The sequence below is a fragment of the Eptatretus burgeri genome, chromosome 1, assembly GCF_056783735.1.
Source record: "Eptatretus burgeri isolate ZD-2024b chromosome 1, Ebu_testis_v1, whole genome shotgun sequence".
Lineage (NCBI taxonomy): Eukaryota > Metazoa > Chordata > Myxini > Myxiniformes > Myxinidae > Eptatretus > Eptatretus burgeri.
The window spans coordinates 37576666-37599585 of NC_140961.1; the positions used below are offsets into that span (position 1 = coordinate 37576666).

The 22920-nt window shown below is 44.9% G+C and overlaps 1 protein-coding gene across 5 annotated transcripts in view; it reads right to left on the reverse strand.

Annotated features, from left to right (window-relative positions):
* The window catches only part of LOC147034264 (uncharacterized), a 198603-nt gene extending 176191 nt beyond the window's left edge, over window positions 1–22412 (reverse strand). For 3 of the 5 annotated variants that reach the window (XR_015057746.1, XR_015057748.1, XR_015057751.1), the window contains exon 1: window positions 22137–22412. Coding sequence is in view for 1 of the 5 variants with exons in the window: in XM_085879630.1 (XP_085735756.1) it covers window positions 1350–1438; window positions 22137–22317 (270 nt within the window). In the remaining 4 variants the exon portion in view is untranslated. Of the gene's footprint in view, window positions 1–1349; window positions 1439–21910; window positions 22091–22136 lie in introns of those variants that run through there. The other 2 variants (XR_015057752.1, XM_085879630.1) reach the window with 2 other exon arrangements.
* Between the last annotated feature and the right edge of the window lie 508 nt (window positions 22413–22920).

A 22920-nucleotide genomic window follows, 5' to 3' on the forward strand; every position in this document is an offset into this window, starting at 1 on the left:
GGTAATTTTTTACTTTTTACTTTACTTACCGCAGTTGACACATTCTGTTCTCTAGATTGAGGATTATCTAAAAAGTGAGAACATCTATCAGTTTAATGTTTAATTAATAAAGTTAATATTTTTTGTCACCTTGTTTATCTTTTTCTCTCATTTTGCATTTGTGGCACTGCAACTGTCACCAGCATTTGAATTATTAAGCGAGAAATTAGTCATCCAGACCCATATAAATAAGGTCGATGCATGCCCCACAGTTTCGGCAACACCAATAGATTTCCTTGCAACTGTCATTTTGCTTAAGCATATATAATAACTAGGAAGAGTACCCGACTCAAATGACAGGAAAAGCAAATAAAAGTATCCGTTCCCAGTGATGGGAAAGGTTTACGTAAATCTATCAATTTAAATAATATTTAATGGACTTTGAAAAAAAAGGTCAATTGTGTTGCATTCTTGGTTTCACGCAGAGCCAAAGCTCTGAGAGACTTGTATATCCTACCACAAAATGGTGGTGAAACATAGGGTGGTGGAGGTTCGATTTGTTTAAAAAGAAGGCAAAATATCCTGGTTGCGAAATAAAATTTGGCATCAACATTACTCATGCCTGTTCTCCCGTCATTTCAAAAGTGAATATTAAGCTTTTCAAATACAGAGCGGGAAACGGCCACCATAAACAAGAGACAGGCGAACGTACGGACAGACATCATTGATCACAATCACACACATGTTGAATTAATACTCTGAGGGTCTAGGCTGTCAGGTCGAGGATGTAATCCTCCAGAGGGCATAAAATAGATGACTTCCCTTCCATGGAACTTCAACACAGGAGACCATTCAGCCCAGGAAGCCTGTACAATGGTTGCTAACCTATGACTTTTTTGTATTCAGAGTCAAGGCTCATGGAAGAGCTAGAACACAAAACAGATCAGGACAAAAGGAACAGTAGAGACGGTAGGGGGGGGCATGACAAAAGAGGGATAATTGGACAAACAATGAGGTCATGAGGAATGGGGTCAACAGAATGGATACAGAAAGAAACTTCTTCCTTCCCCCCCACCCCCAATTCTTCCTAACCTCCTCCTCTTCTGTGTCTGTCTGTCTATCTGTCTCTCTCCTCCCTCTCCCACTCTCTCCTCCCCTCCCCCTCTCCCCTACTCAGACTGGGTGGTTTGTCATTGATTCCCAGGAGTAGTTCGGGCAGGAATTTGTAACTTGGCCACAATGGCGGAGATAACTAACTCACCCACTCTTCGTGAAGGACACGGTGGGGATCTTAATGTCCATTAACTAATGTCGGAAGACAGGGTGCCCAGTTTAATGTGTAGGAAAGACACCTTGATGATTCACCCTACCTGTGAAACACCAGGATGATCTTTTATAGCTGCATCAGGATTTGAACCCAGGCGAGACAGCTTAGAGATGAGTGGGGATACCTCGAGGCCTGTGGAACAACAGGATGACATTCTTATAGTGGGCCAAGATTCAAACCCAGACTAGACAGCTTCGAGGTTTGTGTGGGTACCGGAAGTCATCCTGTCAGAGGTCTATCTTGAAGCACTGTTCATAAACAAACTGCGATTCCATGTTGTATGAATACATTTATCATGTACATATAATAAAAATAGAATCCGAATCCAAAAAAATTACCACTAGTTTCCCGAGATGGTGTAAAATAAAATCAGACACACAATAATTACCTTTAAAAGAATGAAAAAAAAGCATTTTGGAGCCATTTTAACTCACCTCCCTCAAGTGTATTATTAGCTTATCTGGAATTTACATTCCAGACAGGTATCGTCATCGTGCACCATCCGTCCGTCTCCTTTTTCGACTTCTCCGGCCAAACCGCTGGGCCGATCCGCCTAAAATTTTGAAGCAACGTTCCTCTCCTGACTGGTAGCAGTAATTGCAAAGCTCGTTTCAGTCAAATGACTAAATTCGGGCAAAGTGGCCAACTTCGTAAATTTCCTCAAAAACCTTCTTCTCCAGGCCCACCAGTCAGAATGCTAACAAATTTGGGTTACAACAAAAGGACACGGTCCTGATGTTAAATTGCGAAGTTCACGCCGATCACATGACCAGAAGTGTGTCAAAATGGGGGTCTCACAAATTCCTTCCAAAATCATCTTGTCCTGATCCACCAGTTAGAATGCTAACAAATTTGGGTTACAACATTAGGCCAAGGCAGGGATGTTAAATTGCAAAGGTCATGCCGATCACATGACCGAAAGTGTGTCAAAATGGTGGTCCCGCAAATTCCTTTAAAAATCATCTTCTCCTGATCCACCAGTCAGGTCAGGTCAGGTCAGGTATGGCAGCATGCACCGGAGAAGCACAATGCTGCATCCACTTCATGCAGGTACTCCAGGGGCCTCCGCCTGGCAATCCCCCAGTCAGATGCCTGGCCCATCCCCATCTCCTTGTGATGCTGATCAACCTGCCGCACGTGGTCGACTTATTGGCCTCATCCACTCACGAGGCTCCCTTGGTGAGAGAATCTGGTGAGCAGGATCAGCATCAGGAAAACGAACCACATGTCCATACAGCAGGAGCTGAAGCATCTCATTTGAGTCTCTCTCAGTGACCGCTCATTGGACACAAAGTCCGACCAGTGAAAACCAAGGATTCTCCAGAGACCTGGTACCAAAGGAATTAAGTCTCCATCTCAGATCCCTGGTCAGAGTCAAAGTCTCACATCTGTAGAGCGAGACTGGAAGCACCAAGGACCTGAAGACTTGTACTTTCGCCCTCCTGCACAGGTACCAACAGCACCACACCCCATGATCCAGTGAATCCATAACTCCCCACCCCTGACCCAGATGTCTATCGGCCTCTGCTCACAGCCAGCAGAGACATGAATATCACTGCCACAGTAAGTGAATCTCTCCATGACCTCAACATCCTTACCAAAAACCGGTACAGACAAGATGTCATTGAAAGCCTGGATCTTAGTTTTGACCCAGAAAACCCATAATCCCAGTGGCTCCAACTCCTCATTCAGCACCTCGAGGGCCCCCAAAAGGATATCCAGTCTCCGCAAAGATGACTGCATCATCTGCGAAATCTAGGTCAGAGATCTTTACATTCCCAAACGATGCACCGCAGCTTGATCTCTCTGACAACCTCCCCAGAATCCAGTCCATACAAGTGCTGAAAAGTGTGGGGGCCAGTACACACCCCTGACAAACTTCAGTAACAACTGAAAATAAGTCGGAGATGGTATCACTACATCTCACAACACTCTAAGTACCAGAGTATAGTTCAGACACCAGATTGATTAGTTTTGGTGGCACCCCACGAAGACCATAAATCCTCCAGAGGGCATCCAGATTCACTGAATCAAATGCTTTGCAGAGATCAACATAGGCTGCAGAATGCTACCACATTTAGGTTACAACATTAGGACAGGGTCCTCATGTTAAATTGCAGAGACCATGCTGATCACATGACCAGAAGTGTATCAAAATGGCAGTCCTGCAAATTCTTTCCAAAATTATCTTCTCCTGATCCATTTGTCATAATGCTAACGAATTTGGGTTACAACTGTGCATTGTACCTTCCTAACAGTGATGACTCCATCTACATCTCAGCCAACATGGACAAACTTTTAATCACTCATCCCAACTCTCTCTTCTTCACATCTGACAATTTCAATTCTCACCATGCAAATTGGCAGAGTGTTGGTACCTCTCTCACCAGCCAAGGCACTTCAGCAAAGGACTTCTTTGACTCCATGGGACTGACCCAATCTGTGAACCTTCCAGCCCTGATTTCTCCAAATGGCAAATTCTTCCTTCTGGACTTGGTGAAGACTAACCACCACAAATGTCTCCTGCTCTTCCTCTGCTCCAATTGATTCATCTGATCACATGCTTGTGAAAGTCAACATCTCTCGAGCTATTCTCGGAGAGTTGCCTCAACACTGGTGAGTCTGGCATGTCACTCAAGCAGACTGTCAGGGACTCCGAGCAACCCTCTCAGTTCTGAACTGGTCTCCCATATCGACTGCCCCTGATGTTAACTCAGCCTGTAAATTCTGCAACTGCAACCTGTATGTATATATATATATATATATATATATATATATATATATATATATATATATATATATATATATATATATATATATATATACACATCTCATGTGCAGATTCATCCCATCTTGTCTTCAATTATCCAACCCCTCTTCCCACCCTGAATCCTGTGGTGAAGCAGCTGCTCTGAAACAACTTGCCTTCTCTTCATGGAAGGCTAATCCGACGAAGGCGATCTCAGTGCACATCCAAAAAGTCCACAATAAGTGCGTGTCTACTTTCAGGAAAGCAAGAAAACAACATCTGTTCCAACCTCAAGAATGAACTTTCAAACCGGGTAGTGCATTGCTTAGTCTGTCTCTGGCGAATGCGATCCTTCCATCTCTTGAAATGGCACCACAGCCAACTCTGCTCATGAGAAGGCTGAATGCCTCAATTCTGTGTTTGCTTCTTAATCCAGTGTCTCCAACCCTTCACTCTCTGGACCTACACCACTATGCCTGGAGTCTGTCTTTTGCATCTTTGAAGGTGGAAAAGATTATTTCAACCCTTCACTGACTACTACTGGACCAGACGGCATCAGCTCACATGTCGTAAAAACCTGCTCTGCAACACATCCTCTCTCTGCCTTTTCACCCTATAATTTGCCAGAGGTCATCTTCCATCTGCTTGGAAACCAGCCATCACTGCATTACATAAACTAGAACAGCACTCGGTAGAGCGCATACCTCTGCCAGACTGAACAGTTTACATTTTGATCCCACTGACAGGTGGGATCTGAATCCGAATCCAGACTTGAACCAAAATCGAAATGGCTTGTTCTTGTCACCTTACCAACTCATCCACCTAGGTTTTGTCATAACTCGTCCACAACTTTTTGAAATATCATGATATATAACGTTTTTGGCCCCAACTCTCAATGGTGAAGCATCACTTGTTAAAAATTTTGAAATTATCATGTCCGGATTTTCACCAAAACCAGTTGACCATCATATCTGCACTGTCTGTATACGGGTAACATCACGGTATGATTGAACTCAAACAGCAAATAATTTTCGATTTTCCATAAAAAATGCCAAGTCGATGCATCCTTGGTGCTTGGACACATATATAGACACATTAACGTGTGTCTCTGTCTATGTCTCTGTCTCTATCCTGTGCTGTGTTTGTGTTTTTCCTACCCCATAATTTTCTGCTCCTTTGTATCCCTGTATGTGCATGTGAGTTCAGTTATCCCTGTAATCTTTTTCCAGAGAGAGAGAGAGGGAGAGAAAAACTCATGGTTAGTCTTTGTGTGTGTGCTTGGCCGAAAGAACTCTGTGTTGTTGAGGCCTGCACTCTGCTTGCCGTGCTTTGAAATATCAACATTCTTTGTCGGCTTTCCATTACTATGTTTTTTTTTTATTTTTACCTTCGCCTGTACTGCAAATTCTGCTTGCGACAGGTTTTTCCTTTATTAGCTTTTCAAAATCTTTTTTTTTGATTTCGTTCAGTTGAAGCGATGGCAAACGTTCATTTACAGAATAGCATTTACGAGTCACCCGTAGAAATGGGGTAATAGTCAGTCCACCCGACGGAGTACGGGTTGAGGACCTCGTGACGTGCTTGGGAGAACTCATAGGTTTTGAAAACATGTTAGCAGCCTCGAAGATGAACCAACGAGTTGTTGTTTTTCTTTCCGAGGAGCGCTATGTTGCCCAGGTGGTTGAAACTGGTTTGTCTGTACCACCAGACATATTTGTTAATGTTAGCATGTTGGACTCACCGGCGGTGAAAATCATGTTGTCCGATTTGCTTAGTTTCGTTAAATGCGAAAAGATCTTGTCCGTTTTAAAACAGTTTGGCACGGTGGTGTCACGAATCTCCACGATTCCCCTTCGCTTCCACAATGCATCATATTATGTCGTTCTGGCGGCAATGTTATATCGTGTTGAAAAATAATGCCAAATCACTCAATGCCTCAGCGACATTGGTCGTTGAAAATCGGAACTACCAAATGTACAATACAACAGAGACAATGATGTGCTTCACTTGTGGTGCGTTCTGTCATTCAAAAGGTCCTTGTCCAGAGTCTGTATCCCATGATGCATCGAAACAGTCAGACAAGAATATTTCCCCCAGTGGCACATCTAGACGGACAGAGCCAAATGTCGACCTCAGTAGCAATTGTGACACATCAAAGACCAAAGATCAACCTTCATGTTTGAGTGTGGTGTTCAAATAATTCCACGGCAGTTGATGCGGGTTTTATTACCGTGCCCTCGAAGAAGAATCACAAAAGAGGAAGGCGGTAGTGAGGGCACGCAGGCGAGCTGTCCAAAAAAAAGATGGTGTCGTCTAGTGAATGCAACGTTTCTGATTTAGAAACGGTAACTCCTGCAACTGGTCTTGTGACGCAGAATCGGTTCAGCGTTTTAGCTGAAGAAGAAGATCCCCATGGTTATTAACACTAAACTCAGGAACCACAAAGATGCTCTCATCCAACGCCCTGCTGAGGATGAAGTGTCTGAAGTAATGGAGGCAGAAGAGGTAACAGCTGCTAAGGTAGAATGCACAGCCTCTGTTGTGGAAGCTTTAACTCCTACCATGGTTTTTAAAACTCCGGCTGTGGAAGCATCGGTTACACCTCAAGTAGAAGATAAAGTTCCTGTTATGGAAGCATTGGTTTCGGTGGGTGAGAAAACGAATGACAACCACCTGGATTACGACTCGGATGGAGCCGAGTCACTTGCCTCTTGTGCTAGTGGTGAGGAACGACCTGGCCATAGCTCAACAACTAGAGGGTGATGATGATGATATATCACCCATGGAAATTTTAAAAGTTCCTTCAGGACACTTTTCGAAAGAAAAAGGTTAAAATTATTAATTTCTTTCCGAACCGCTCAGGCTATATTATTGAGGGCCGGTGTTCGGCGGCGATAAACGACCACCAGGGGGAGCAGTAGAGCCATCTCCCACCGATCACCCGGAATTTAGGTCATGACTCCCGGACAACTCCGAAATGTCACGGGTCACTTATAGTGTAGTGGCCGGGGCTGAAAATGGGCTCTAATTTAGGAGATACCCCTACCGGAGGTATAACAAGCTGAAACCAGTCTCATTTGAACTGTATGGATGTCTAGCTTTTGAAAACTGAGGTTGAAGTTGGTGAAATTCTGCACAACATGGTGAATTAACCCCTTGGGTGTGGGAACATAAGAGAAAATGCCCATTTTCAATCATTCATTATTTACTTCAATAAGCATAAAATAGATGTAGAATGGTTGAATATTTCAGTGTATTTCTATGTATTGGACATGTTTTAAGATATTTCAGGGGGCTTTAGGCTCCTAAAGGGGTTAAGGACCCACAAAATACCCTCAATTTTGGCAGTTTTTGTTCAATTTTAGCAAAACCTTGTATGTTTTCTCTTATTAAATGCCCAATATATTGTTACGGTTGTGGAAATTCACAGGACACCATATAGGTCCTTAGATCAGTTATGTCGATAAGTCTGTGTTCAGATAGATTTCCCCACCGATGTTCTAAGGGATTTATTCGTGGAACCAGGCTGTGAATCTTCAGTTAGCCGTTTTTCTTTTGCTGTCGTTATTTTGGACCAACCGCATTTCAACCACCACAACCACCTTCTCCACAGCCGCCTTCACAACAACCGCCTCCTCCACAACCGCCTTCACACAACCACCTTCTCCATCACCATCGCCAACATCCCCACAGACAATGAACAACCACCTTCTCCACAACGCCAACCACAATCTCCTAAACCACATCTCCCCCAATAACCAACAACGAACAGCAACGCCTTACCGTCATCTCCATTGCGCCACCATCTTTGCGCCAGCGACGGTGATTTCACCCACGTCCGCTCTACTTCGTTGGCACCAGGGTCGATGATCTCTGCCACGTCCGCTCGCTCCGAGCTTTGCCTCAAAATCGGATCAGGAGATCAAAGGGGGCGGAGCCAGCGGGGGGTCAGAGGTGAGGGATCGGAGATCAAACCTCACCTCACGGGCCCGATAAAAAAGCGTGCAGAGCGCCAAGCTCGCAGTCTGTCTGGGTTTGGAGTTGTGTGAAGATCAAGGTTCGAGTCCAGTGGAGGTCTGGGTTCGCCGAGGAGCAAAGGAGCGCAGCCAAGCCTGCCGTGCAGAACTGCGCCTTCGTGTGCGGGACGTGGAGAGGCCAGAGAGGAGTCGCCAGGCAGCGGCATAACGGTCCGAGGTGATCAGGCCTTGGGACAGTCCGAGCAACGCTGAGGGACGGACGGGCTCTTACAGAGGGCATCAACTCTAAAAGAGCAAAGACCCGTTCGTTCCTCGGAGGCGTTTTCGGCTGGACCCGAACCACGAGGCCGCCCGACGAGGCCTGGGCCGGACCGCGGTCACGCCAGCTGCCGTGCGGACGGGACGTCGCGGGTCGCCCCAGCGAGGAACCACGAAGGTGAAGGTAACCAGCCCGGCCTCTCGGAGCTTCTGCGGTCTTCACAGCTCCGTGAATATAAAGACCCAAGAGGTCCAGTTTACCCCTCGTCTTTCCTGGAGTTTTTCCTTGTTTCTTTTCATGAACGTTGTGGTGCCATGTCCTTAGGTAGAACTGATGTTAAGTGCAAGTGACTGTACATAATAAATATACGGTTGTAGTCTTTGTCTTGCTCACGTCTTGTCCCTACCCCCCAATCATTGCATGCTTGTATATCTCTGCATTGCTGCTTTGACCGTATATGTGTGCAAATAAATGTCCTTGTGTGAATGTAAACCTGTTCATTGCGTCCTTTCCCTCATTGAGTTCGAAATAATAGCTGGCTTTTTAATAGCCGATAATACAATCGGATCCAACGGGGCTTTCGCGATAACACCCCGCTCGGTTATCCCAAAACGAAGCGAGCTGCTTAAGCGGCTCGTTTCCAAGTGAGCCCCGTTGAGGTACAGTCTCTCAGTAGTCTGCCCGCGCGATTAATTAGGTAAATCGACCATTCAGCGATCGGACCCTGAAACGCGTGGGTAGAGTGTTCACTAGGCTGTGGTGTGCATTAAAAACACACCCGCAGCGGGATTTCGGCATTTGATCCGGAAGGCTGCGACTGGATTGCTCATCCGATTCGGCGAAAAGCGGCTGTCCACACGCCAGCGGGCGGAAATCTACAACAATATGTTTTAAAAGTGCCAAATTTGATTATTTTCATCAGGCAGGGTGTCTCATTAAAGAATATGTCAGTTAAACTATGATAGAATGTTCACAACCAGGTAAATTAACCCTTTCTCTGACGTGCACGGTTCGAGTGAAAATTCTCATTTTTCTAAAATCGGCATCTTTTATGCAAAAATGAACTGTTATCATGGAAAATATCAGGGTTACTATCAGAAATTGATATTATGCAAGGTATTTCATGGACTTTTAAGCTGCCAAGGGGTAAAAGACCCCCGGAATACCTCCAAATCGGCATTTTTTTAAAACTAATTTTATGCCACAATTTCCTCTTTTTTCGCATGATATTGTCATTAAATGTTATCACAGTCCCAAGTCTGATTTGATGAACCAGTCAGATTGTCTCATGATTGAAATTGCAGTTGAACTCGGATAAAAAGATTCACACCTTTGAGAAAATCTATTCAATATGTTTATGTTGTTGCACAGTGAAACCCACTCATGAATCTTTCAATACTGATCACATCTGAAATTAGCTGGCCATGCATCTAAATATCAAAAACAGTGTCTATCTCTGTTGCTTTTTCATTTTCCTGTTGTACGACATTGCTGTGATTGCTGCAGTCAGTGCAGCAACATATGTCAATACACTCTAGTCCTGCAAGGACACAAGGGCACATCCTCCCGTTTTCACAGTTTTTGTCAATGCAGTGGAGGTGTGTTAAGTCTCGAACCTCAGCTGGAGCGAATGTTGAGTATACATGGTCTGGGTAATTCCACCACCTTAACAAGCGGACCAGCCATGACCAACTGGTGATATCAACGGTGGGTTAGCAACATGGCTGTCGCACCAAATCTTGGTTTGATACTTGGCCCATAGGATGTGCTGCTTGAATGCATACTCGGTTGGGGGAAGCATGGATGCTGGCTTGTCTGTGGTTGTGGCCAAATGGAAACATAGATCATTCAATGAATCCAAGTCTTTGACTTTTTTGCCATACAGCAGAAGCACAAATTTCCATGACAATGAAACACAAGTGTCTATATCAGCCTCATGAAATCCTTTCATATCTGACAATGCTTGTGCATTCTTGATCAGTGTAGAATAAGCTGTTCACGTCCCAATTCTGTTGAAAGAACATGTGGTGTCACACCCAGCGATAGCGTGTATGGCAGTGAGACACTCACAAACAGTCGGTCCAAACTGAATAACTATCTCATGGACTGGAATGTATCTCTCCTTTCCAGAATGCCCAGCGTACATGTATACCTTGTCAGTCAGCTGTTTTCTACTAGAATAGTAGATCAACAGTACCAGGACATCCGTGTCATCACAGCGAACAATGACCCTTGAATGGTCACGTGGGAGACTGACGGCATGGAGGATTATCCTAGTATCCGCTTCCTCCTGTGTACTCTGCAGAGAGTCAATGGATGAGACTCCGAGTGGTTGTACTTCTTTCACCAGCTTGCCATCACCGAAACCACCGGCCAGAATAATTGATTTCTCGTTTGGTAATTGTTCGTAATTGTCCAATATATGTTGAGAGATGAAGTTTGCTCGGCTGGACTTGTTGCCTCCACTTTTCAGAAACTGACAGTAGTTTGGAACCTGTCTGCCTCCTTGAATCTGGTATGTTCGTACCATGTTGTTGGCACCCCTCCGCTGCCTTTCGGATGATTTGATTGATGTCTCGACGTCACAGCGATCAAAGATTACTGTAATGCTACTGATATCCAATGAAGGATTCCTGAAAAGTCGTAATAGTCGTTTTTGAACTATTGTCACTAAATCTTGGAATGTTGTGAAGTGATTTTCATCCAAACTCTGAATCATAGCCATCCCATCAATTATGTATGTGGATGATGTGGGTTCAGGTCTTGCCGAGATTTGTGGCAGCTCTGTGAGAACGTCCACACAATTTGTCTCAAGCTTCTTGGTAAGGTCAGCTTTTTCAGTTTTCCTCATCGACCCATCTTCATGGAAGAGTACTGGTGGCACGGCGACCAGTTCGTAACAAAGTACCTGCCTCAAATTGACATTACGAATTGAATTGACTCAAATTGAATTGACTCAAATTGAATTGACTCAAATTGAATTGACTCAAATTGACTCTGTGAGACAGCCAATAGCCACCTGAACAACACCTCAGTATCAATGATCAGCTTCTGGTCCTTGTCATTGGTGAGTGCCTTCTTAATATCTGAAAATGTCAACACCGTTTCTTCCTTCAAGGGGTCCCAGAAACTCTTAGAATGTTCGATCCCAATTCTTTCTTTGACGAACTCCTCATAGCCTGCTTTTCCTTTTTCTGGAATACAGTTCAGAGAATTCTCAACTTCTTGAGATGCCATTTGACCGGTGGTGATGTTTCGAAGTGATTCTGGTACCTCATCGAGATTAAATGGATTTTGACACTGGCTGACAATGTATTCTTTCATGTTCTTCAGATCGTTTTTGTCCTTGTTCATGCGTGCATTTCCAAGCTCCTCATGAAGGTTTGCTTTTGAACCAGATTGGCAAAGGTCTTTGAAAGACTCCAAGTATTCCCAGTGACATGGCGTGTCATCAGCCAGCGCAGAAGCTGATGATTCCTCCTCGACTCTTCGCTTCTTTATTTATAGTTTGTTCCAGGGCTTGGTCAGTTGGCACACAATTAAATGTTCTATGTGGGGATCTTCGCACAACAAATCCACCTTGCATAATGTGTTCATACATTCTTGGCTGAGTTTGTTCCAACTGCTTCATCTCTGCAATATACACTGGAGTGTAGCGAGCATAGTTAATGCATCCTGCAGCACATAGTTTCATTAATCCTCTGATCTTGTACTGTGAGAACATCTTTGGTTTTCTTTTTAAGATCCCACCTGTTCAATAGGCCTAATTTGACCAATACAATGAGTGATGATCCTCTTCTTGAGGTCAGTGTCTTGAAGTTTATAAGAAGATTTGACATGTTTGAGCCATGCATGACAGAGGCACAGGTGTCATGATGCCAAAAACAAAAGATCAGCAGCGGCAACGATCGAGAGTAGCCTGCGAATCATCCCTGCTGCTGCACTGAATTGATGCAATCGTTCAGCCAGAATATTCATCGTCAAGATGTTGCGTGATTAAATCACCAATAGAGTCACTCGAAAATATACCGCTGACATATTTCTTAACAATCACTTTCGCCCCAGAAACCACAGTCAATCTGAACCACCCTGGGCATGGTGTATTGGTTGAACTCATAATATCATCATGGGAGAAAATTCTAACTGTCATTATCATTATTAATTGTATTTATTTACAGTACATATGCTACATGTGGGGGTATTTTGGGTTCCTTTTAATCCCCTACTCATTACAAACTGCACAGAATATCTCAAAACAAATGAAATACCATCGAAAATTACAATGTAATGAGTTTGGCCCGAAATCGTTTAAAAAAAATGCCAAATTAGTGGTATTCTGGAGGGTCTTTTACCCCTTGGCAGCATAAAAGTCCATGAAATACCTTGCATAATATCAATTTCTAATAGTAATCCTGATATTTTCCATGATAAGTTCATTTTTGCATAAAAGATGCCAATTTTAGAAAAATGCGAATTATCACTCGAACTGCGCACATGTCAGAGAAAGGGTTAATTTACCTGGTTGTGAACATTCTATCATAGTTTAACTGACATATTCTTTAATGAGACACCCTGCCTGATGAAAATAATCAAATTTGGCACTTTTAATACATATTTTGGGAAGTGAAGAGAAAACGTACAACTTTTTGCTAAAATTGCACAAAAACTGCCAAAATTGGGGGTATTTTGTGGGTCCTTAGGACAAAGTCACATTTGCTCTACGGCGAGGATACGGCGGCTGTACGCCCTCTGAATTGACAGAAACGTGCGGCTGCCGCAGAGTTTCTGCGGTGGCCTCAGGGTGGCCCTACGCCGTTTGGCTATCTTTTACAGGCCATAGGGGTCGCCGTGGAATTATAACCTTTCATTTCTACGTTCGCCGTAGCAATTCAACCAGCCGAAAAAAAAAAAAATTACCCATTCGTTACCGTCCGTCTGGCCGCACGTTCACCTTAGGGCCTCCCTGCGGTCGCCTTGCGGGCACCTTGAGGCTACCTTGCGTCTGCCTTGAAAATTCTATGGCCACCGCAGGGCCCCCTTAAGGTCACCGTGCAACATCAAATCAAAGACCGTACGGCAACCCCACGTTTTCGGTCTCCACAATTTATAAATACCCTGTGCGGCTCCCCGAAAAATTAAAACATATGTGACTGCTACATTGTGTGACCGTGGAAATACTGCGGCCGCCATATAATTGCTAGTGGCCGTAGATTTTGGAGACCCCACGGCGCCATGGCAAATGTGACTTAGGCCTGAACCACCTGAGGAGCATAAAACCCCCTGAAATATCTTAAAACGTGTCAAATACATAGAAATACCCTGGAATAATCAACCATTCTACATGTATTTTATGCTTATTGAAGTAAATAATGAATTATTGAAAATGGGCATTTTTTCTTTTGTTCCCGCAATCAAGGGGTTAATTCACCATGTTGTGCAGAATTTCAACAACCTCAGTTTTCGAAAACTAGGCATCAATACGGTTAAAATGAGACCGGATTCAGCTTGTTATACCACCAGTAGGGGTCGACTAATTTTTCTCGGTCTCGGCCACTACACTTTAAAGGACTGTGGTCACCAATATTTTGACAGCGTGAGGTAGGGTCCACTTGTCTATTCCAATTTACCTAAGTACTCATGCCGTCGAGCTACGGAGAAACCACACCCTCGGCCGGCTCTGTCCAAACCGAGTCGTGTGTACCGCCTCGGGTCCGGCGTACCGAGCAAGAGTTACCAGAGCCGCGCCGATCCCAATGACAACTTACCGGCCCAAACGGCCTCACTAATTCTCAATACGCACCGTGCTGGGTCAATGAAAGAAAGTGACAGACAACGAGCTAGTACATTGAACAATTGGGGGTTTATTTATCAGGGGGGCAGGGGGGCACAAAGAGCAGAGTTATCCGAATATGCAGGAAAATGTTCAATGAATAAAAGCACTTAACAATTCTACTTAGGCCTTAGTTATTTTATAACTTGGTTTACGCAGTTCTTCAGCTAAAATGTAGGGTCGGTAGGTCGAAATATAAATATAAATATAATTTCAATTTTTAGAAATTACATATTTTTATGATTTTTTTTTCGGATGTTCCATGGAAAAGACAAGGGTAGGTGGGGGGGGGAATAAATATAAATCCCAGACCAGGAGGATCTTATTTTTTTTTTTTTTTTTTTTTTTTTTTTGTATACCTTGGTCGAGGCTCGTATGAGAGCTAACACACAACTCACAGCAAGGAGGCATGAGACAAGAGGGGCGGGAGTGGAAGGGACAAAACATTGGGGAACAGACACAGGTGAACTGTGGAAGGGAGAGGGATGGGGATGGGACGGGGAACATGGCGAGGGGAAGATGGACATTAAAGGGACTTTCAGGAAGGAAAGCAGGAGAATTGAAGGAAGTGGGCTTGGGTGGATTATCGGGGTAGAAAAGATCGAGGATTTGGATGGGGGAAGATAAGAGGTGGTGGTGAACAGCTGTTTTGAAAGCCTGAAGGGAAGAATGGGAAAGAATAGAGTGAGGAAGTTTATTCCAAAGGCGGGAAAAAGAGGAATGAAAGAGTGAAGATGAGCAGTGATTCGTGATTTTGGTAGTTTTACCAGAAGGGGTTGTTGGCGGACCTTGAGCGCCCTGTGGAAATGTGGTTGGGACAAATCGCAGAGAGAGCAGGGGGGCAAGGCTGGAGAGGAGTCGGTAGAAGACAGAAAGACCACCGACCAACCTGCGGTGATTGAGTGAGAGGCCCAAAGACTCAGCTTCATTGCGGGAGATGCCAATGATCTTAAAAGCCCTGGTTTCGACAGCGTGAAGTCGAGAAAGGTGGGAGGCAGGAGCACCAGCCCAGAGGGGAGAGCAGTACTCCATCAGGCTACGGACAAAAGCTTTGTAAGTGGTCAGGAGCTCAAGAGGGCCGAGGAAGGACTTTGCACGACGGAGGATTCCCAGTCGGCGACTGGCTTTTGAGGCAAGGTTGGAAATGTGACTTTCCCAGGAAAGGTCATGGCAGATAGTGAGACCCAGAAGCTTGAAAGAAAAGACTTCTTCCAGAGGATTGTTGAGAAAGTGGATGGGGGGGTTTTGTAAACGGTCCTTTCGAAGAGACATAGTGAGAGTGTGAGATTTGTCTGGATTGAAAGACATGTTCCACGTGTTGGACCAGTTTGTGATTTTATCCAGATCTGCAGTGAGCGAAGAAGCTGCTGCTTGCCGGGCTGAGGGATGACAGATGGTACGGCAGAGGGTTGAGTCATCGGCAAAGAGAAATAGAGGATTTTCCAGAGAGTCCGAGAGATCATTGATGAAAACCAGAAAAAGAACAGGGCCCAGAACGCTACCTTGAGGAACTCCAGCCTGCACAGGAAGAGGGAAACATTGCACATCTAAGAAAACATTGAAGATGGAAGACCATTCAAATGCAGGATGTCCATGTTCACTGTATCATCTGATGTGAAAAACAATAAAGAAGGATTAAAACTTGTTTTTACAATATAGTCTGGCATGTTTTACTTATAGAAACCTGTTGGATCATCAAACAAATGGAAACAATGCTGATAAAATTACTGTCCAAGTCGTATATGTGTGCGTGCACACCAGTGCATAGTGCCGGATATGATTTTAAAAAAGGTGTCTACTCGGAATCAACATGCTCAAAACGGTCAATCAGAGCCATAACCAGCTCTTACTTTTCAGCGGGCATCTGATCGTACCATCTCCCCATCCCCATGAGCACATCAAAGGCTGATTTCTGGTCCGTTGAAGGCGGAATATCAGCATCTCGCAGGGAAACTTTGACGTACTTGGCACCGAAATCTTTTAATAAGAATAGCGGTGTACAACTTTCGATGGAAACAAAATCGGCACGATCGAGAGTAGCCTGCGAATCATCCCTGCTGCTGCACTGAATTGATGCAATAGTTCAGCCAGAATATTCATCGTCAAGATGTTGCGTGATTAAATCACCAATAGTCACTCGAAAATATACCGCTGACCTACTTCTTAACAATCACTTTCGCCCCAGAAACCACAGTCAATCTGAACCACGCTGGGCAATGCTCAGACGCCATGACCGAAGAAGACTGCACAGTTCTACTGTGCCGTTTGGTTAAAGGTGACTCGGCATTTTGGCACGCGGCACGAAATTATATTTTGAAAATAAATGCCGACGTTTACATTTTGGGTTTTGAAACATTTGCACCTTCGGCGGAAAATGTATAAATATAAAAGGCTAAAAATGTGTTTTATATTTATATTTCATTTCGGCAAATATACCGTCGGCGGATCTGTAAACAAAGTTATACCAGATTTGGTGTCAAAGCCACCCAATGCTCGCCTTTTTATACATTTATCGTTTTTAAAAGATGTCTAATAATTAATATTTTTTATAATTCTCTAACAATTTTTTTTTGGGGGGGGGGGTTGGAAATCACTTAAAGCATGTAGAAATGCAAAAAAAAAATTTCTCTTCCAATTTTTTTTTGGGGGGGGGGGGGACAAAGTCCAAAATCTAATGGCATGATCCTTGGACCATACCTAACCCACCCCCCCCCCCCCACCAAGTTTCGTCGAAATCCGTCGAGGGGTTTTTCCGTAATACAAAAAATTTAACATTTTCACGCTCACGCTGACGCTCACGCTCACGCCGGGGGTTATCGCTATAGCTCTCTGTTCTTCGAACAGGCGAGCTAAAAATAACTAAGGCCTCATCAGACTGGCACCACGCACACGCACACGCACACGCACACATACACACAAAAGAAATGGACCCCGTGGGGTCTTTATTCGGTCCCTCAGCTCAGGAGGGAAAGGCGAGCTGGGGACCAGGGCTCGGCTTGTACCTGGTCATCGGAGGGAAGGCACGCTCCGTGATGCGGCACCTGACAAAGGTCGTCGGTCCTATCCCCAGTCGCACGTGGGGGACTCGTGGTTCGTGGCGGAGCTCGGGTGGTGAATCATCGGGGTCCACAGAACTCCTCGTGCAAACGCCAATGTCAACGACAACGGCCTTCCGTCCACACCACTCCCGTTTTTCCACCAACAACCCCTCAGAGCGTCTCTGGAACTTTATGGACCTCCCTCAGTGGGGAGGGGCCTTGGTCAGCACACCTCGCTGTTCGCCTCCAATTGGCCAGGATCCTACGGGCACAGCCTTTCTGGTCGGGGTTTCAGCCATGACAGAAAGCCGCCCCTCCCCTCCACGCGTTTGAGGAAGGTGGATGGTGGTGAAGCCCCGTTGCATGTGGAACATTCGTGGAAGCCGAGGACTGGGACCGCGAGGCCCCCCTCTCGGCAAGTCAAAGGACGAGCAGCCAACGGTGCCGATGGAGTGTGATGGGCAGGTGGTGAGATGTAATAACCTAACTATAAAATAACTAGCAGCACACACACACGAAATTTACATGAGACAGAAGGAAGGATTCTAACTATAAACACATACTTATCCAAATAACTAAGCTTAGAGACTGCTGTCTGTTTGTGTGCAAATGGCTTCCAGATTCGTAACACTGGCCATAGCTCAACAACTAGAGGGTGATGATGATGATGATATATCACCCATGGAAATTTTAAAAGTTCCTTCAGGACACTTTTCAAAAGAAAAAGGTTAAAATTAATTTCCTTCTGAACCTCTCAGGCTATATAACCTCTTCAAAGCGTCTCTTCCTTAACCCTGCGTTAGTACCTGGGGTGTTTGGAAACCCCAATTTTTTTAAATGTCCCGTTTTCTATAGATGTGCGCACTAATATCCATTTTCTCCGCAGTTGCTTCACGATTCTGTGTGTTGAGTGCGCTCAAAATTTTTCATGGTCCTGTGGGAACTCTTGTGAGAGGTAGACGTCATTTCTCAGTGGGCAGAGACAATACCTCAGGGTACTAACAAGGTACTGAAAAAATAAGCCTGAAATTCCTAAGGAATTCTTAGAGACAAAGAACAGATGTAATTATGACAGCATAATTGGTTTCACAGACAAAATGACACTAGTTTCATACATCCCGCAGAGTAAGAAGGAGAACAATGTTCTTGTCAGCAGCATGCACTATGATGACAAAATTGACCCAAATTCTGGAGGTAAGAATAAACCAGAAATTATCAAAAAGAAGGTTCCCTGCATGCCCAATGCCCCCACAACCCCACTCGTCACAGGGGGCAAAGAGATGTGCATTCTGTCCCAGGTCACGCGATCATAAAGTGAAAACAGTGTGTAACCAGTGTGGTAAACATGCGTGTAAAGAACACAGCAAGTTGACTGTCAGTTGCATTAAGTGCCAAAATAAATATATCAGGTGATGAAAGTGAGTGATGAGGATGTTTCTGCTGTAGCTAATGAGTTTTGATAAATTTTGTTTTCTATTATTGTCTTGATGTATTTATGTACTCATGTACTATGAAATCAAACTGAAATATAATTATATGTATAATCCTGCATACGTTCACTAAATAAATGAGTTGAACTTGATGCTAGTTTTGCTTACATACTTCATTTTAAAAATTTAAAAGTTGGGGTGCTCAAACACCCCAGGGTACTAACGGCGTAAAAAAAAAAAAACCATGGTACTAACGCAGGGTTAAGGCTGAACAACTTGGTGTGGCTGAGCCACAAGTATTCCGTCTTAAGAAGTATGTACTTAAAGCTCGGAAAGAGTTGCAAGCGCAGCCCAACTTCCCCACTACCTCGTAACCATCCCTACATACAACATGACCTTTTCTGTTGTAACTTTAAATATAAATGGGGGACGTTCACCCCTGCGTAAGGCTCAGGTGAGCCTGCTTGTTGAACAAAAACGTTTTGATGTTGTTCTTCTGCAAGAGACGAGATGTAGCTCTTCGCGTATGAGCGAATGGACTCGAATAATGAAAGGACAGTGGGTTTTTAGTGCCTTTGCTTGTCCTAGTGCTGGGGTGGCTATTTATTTAAATCCTCCTTTTGTGCACAAGGTGTTACATTTTTAAAAGAGATTATTAAATGCCATTTATTTTCGATTAATTTCTTTCCAATAGTTATAAACACACTCTATTAATTGTATATTCACCGAGTACTTGCATGAAAAGATTGGAATTTTTTACACAGTTAGAAATGTCCCTCACACACCTTGATTTTGATGGTCTTGTTTGTCGGAGTGGGGACTTTAATTGCACACTTTACGCCACCCTTGATTGCAATGGAGAAGAGCCCCACTCACCAAGTACAGCACCCTTGAAGAAAGCATTGTCCAAATTTTCCCTTCTGGATGTATGGAGGCTCCAAAACCCATCTGCACGGAAATATGTACGTGGTGCCGGTGTAGGAATGGCTGGCTATATTTAATATTGACAATGGCTCTTTAAATGTTGTAGGCCATGTCAACGTCGTCCCGAGTGGTCTTTCGGACTACCACATGGTTTTTATTCGCATTCTTTCCCCGGCCCGTAATTGCGGTGCCGCTCACTGGACCTTCAACGCGAGCCTCTTGAAAGACGATGCTTTTCCTGTTGCCTTTCGAGCCTTTTGGAAAACCCTACTGCTGCGGAATCCTTCCTACTCCTGCCTTGCACAATGGTGGGACAATGCAAAAACCCATATTAGGACCTTTTGCCAGCAATACCATCCTTTTGTACAAAAGATTAATTTGCGCTGAAGTCTCTTATCGCCAAAGAAATATTGTCGAGACAATCAAGCCTTCCAACTCCCAGTGCTGAAAGAACTAGTTCTCTACCAGCAAAGAAAAAAGCCCTCCTTGCTCAACTCTGCATAAAGCAGGCTCGAGGGGCATGGAAAACTTGAGCTTTATTGATACTCCTTCCAAGTTTTTCTTTGCTTTGGAAACGCGAACAAAGAGAAGCCAGCAGATAACCTCGCTGCAGACACAAGGAGGTCGAACAACTCATGATCTAAAAGACATCTGAAGCTTGACAAAGCAATATTTCTCTGACTTGTATTGTGCCAAGAACACAAAAACAGACATGATTCGTTCACGAACCAATTATTTGCCCACCTTGCCCGAGTCTGCAACTCGACAAGGAAGTGACTCTTGAAGAACTTTTTATTGCTTTGCAAACTTTTCCCACGGGGAAAGCTTCTGTGCTCGATGGAATCCCTGCAGTTGTACAAGGCCTTCTGGGACTTGTTGGGACCTGAAATGCTTGACCTTTTAATCAACAGCCTCCAGTCAGCTTTTATGCACAGGTGAATTTGTCTTTCTTTCCTTTTCCTTCTCACTCACAATTTTTGGCAAACACGACAACTAATTGGGCCATCAGCAAAGGAGGCTGTGCCAGTATAGTAATACAAACTGAGATTATTTCATCTGACACCAATGGCAGAAAGAACATAAGTTTGCCAGAAATTTGACGAGGTTTGTCAGAAAAACCCGAGCGTGGATCAGGCCAACAAAATGTTCCCTTTTATGTTCAGAACATTTTACAGAGAACCGTTATGAAACAACAGAGATGGCTATAGCTCTCATGGTTATCCACCATGATTGAGGATGCCATCCCCACGATGAAGTGGAAGAAGTAGCAGTCGCTCAAAACTAACACCATCTCTACCCAGCTACCAGCATATGTACGTGGGCGATTAGAGCAGTGAATCAAACACCTGAAAATAATTATCAGTTATCAACCCAAATTCTCTCTCTATAGAGTGCAGCCTATGGCTGCCGGTTGCATCATTGGTTGGGACGCGGCTATGCCGCTGATGCAGTGTCCCCCTTACCAGTACACTGGTGCTCATTTTGCCGACCTCAGAAGGATGACAGGCTGAGTCAACCTCCTGGTGTATTTTTAATTCAGCGGCCATCGGGGCTTGAACTCAGGACCCTAGGATCCCAAGCCGCCACCCAAACCACGAAGCCAACACCAGGCTTGTAAAACCAAATGAACCACCGTCTATTTATAGCAGAGACAGTATGTATGTGTGATCGTCTACTCCTCTAAGAGTATTTGACTGAGGATGCTAAAACTTTCAGCATCCACACCTCCACTGCTCCCCCTCCACCATAATCCCCCATCAACCATCACCCCCACAATACCCACCAACATCCCACATCCCCCCTCCACCATCAACCCCACCATCCCACACCCCACCCTTCCACCATCACCCAGACAATACCCACCACCATCCCACATGGCACATCCCACCCCCTCCACCATCACCCCCACAATACCCACCACCATCCCACATGGCACATCCCACCCCGCCCTCCACCATCACCCCCACAATACCGACCACCATCCCACATCCCCCCTCCACCATCACCCCCACAATACCCACCACCATCCCACATCCCCCCTCCACCATCACAATACCCACCACAATCCCCCTCCCCCACCATACACCATCACCCTCACAATACCCACCACCATCCCACATCCCCCCCTACCATAAACCATCATCCCCACAATATCCACCACCATCCCACCCCCCTCCACCATACACCATCACCCCCACAATACCGACAACCACCCCACACCCCCTCTCTCAGCTAGCACCACCCTCCCCTCCACTGGGGCAGAAGCTCGACACGACAGCAGCACAGCACGAAGTAACGCAGCACGAACACGCCACGAAACAGCACCAATGAGACAGGAACACAGACACACAAATGGCATCCCGTGGAAGTAAGAAACGGGATGATCCCGTAACATACAAAACACCGAGTCAGCCTGCGACGGTGGGACAAAGCACCACTCATCGGCCATTTTGTCCGCAGTGTGCCTGAGCAACGTCTGTGCTGTCGGGCGATGACGGCCATTTCTACTCCAGTAATGTAACGGATTTATCAATTAACACAAAATCCCTTATAAACCACTTGAATGTTTGAATGGAATTGAATCGCGTGTTTGAATGGAAAAAAAAAACAAACAAAAACCTACCAATCTGTGGTGAACGTGCGACGGCGTCGTCTTCTTCATCACCACCACCACAGCCGCCATCTTCGTCAGAATCGCTCGAGCAAGCCTCAAAACGATTCGCCTCCACAATTCCCTCAAACATCGCCATTACCGATTTCATCTCCAATAGTTTCTTCAAGATCCCACGAATCAGTTTCGACATACTGAGAACCTTCAGTGTTGCTAATGACGGTGGGATCGGTATCTCAATGCGGGCTCGAAACGCACCGTTTCTCTCTGTGAGCCGCCATTCAGATCAAGATGTGACGTCACAAGGAAATGGACAATCGACACGAGGGATTTGTTTGATTGTTTGTTGGTTTTTTTGGTTTCCACACTTTGTGATTGGCAAAAATTTCAACTTCCCCCCCCCCCTTAAAATTAGACCGTGATTAATGATCCTCAATGGTTTTCAGAAGAAGAAAATTTTCATTTGGGTTCCTCGTGAAGCGACTTTTCCATGTGATACTGCTGAGGGAGGATGGGAGACGTTTACAAGTGACGTGCTTGTCCATGACATTTTGGTGAGGTGGTCATGAAGAGACATCAGTTACCGAGTGATGTGCATGCCCCGGAGATGCGAAGTGAAGATGAAGCCCTTACCAAGTGCTTGTTCATGAAGAGATGGATACGTTTGTACGTTATCTGCTTACGGGGGAGACGTTTCTAAAGGCCCTGTCACACCTTGACGTTTTTGCCAGCGTATGTCGACGTATGAAAAAATTGGCCAATACGCTGGCACACGTCAAATACGTTATGGGTAAGT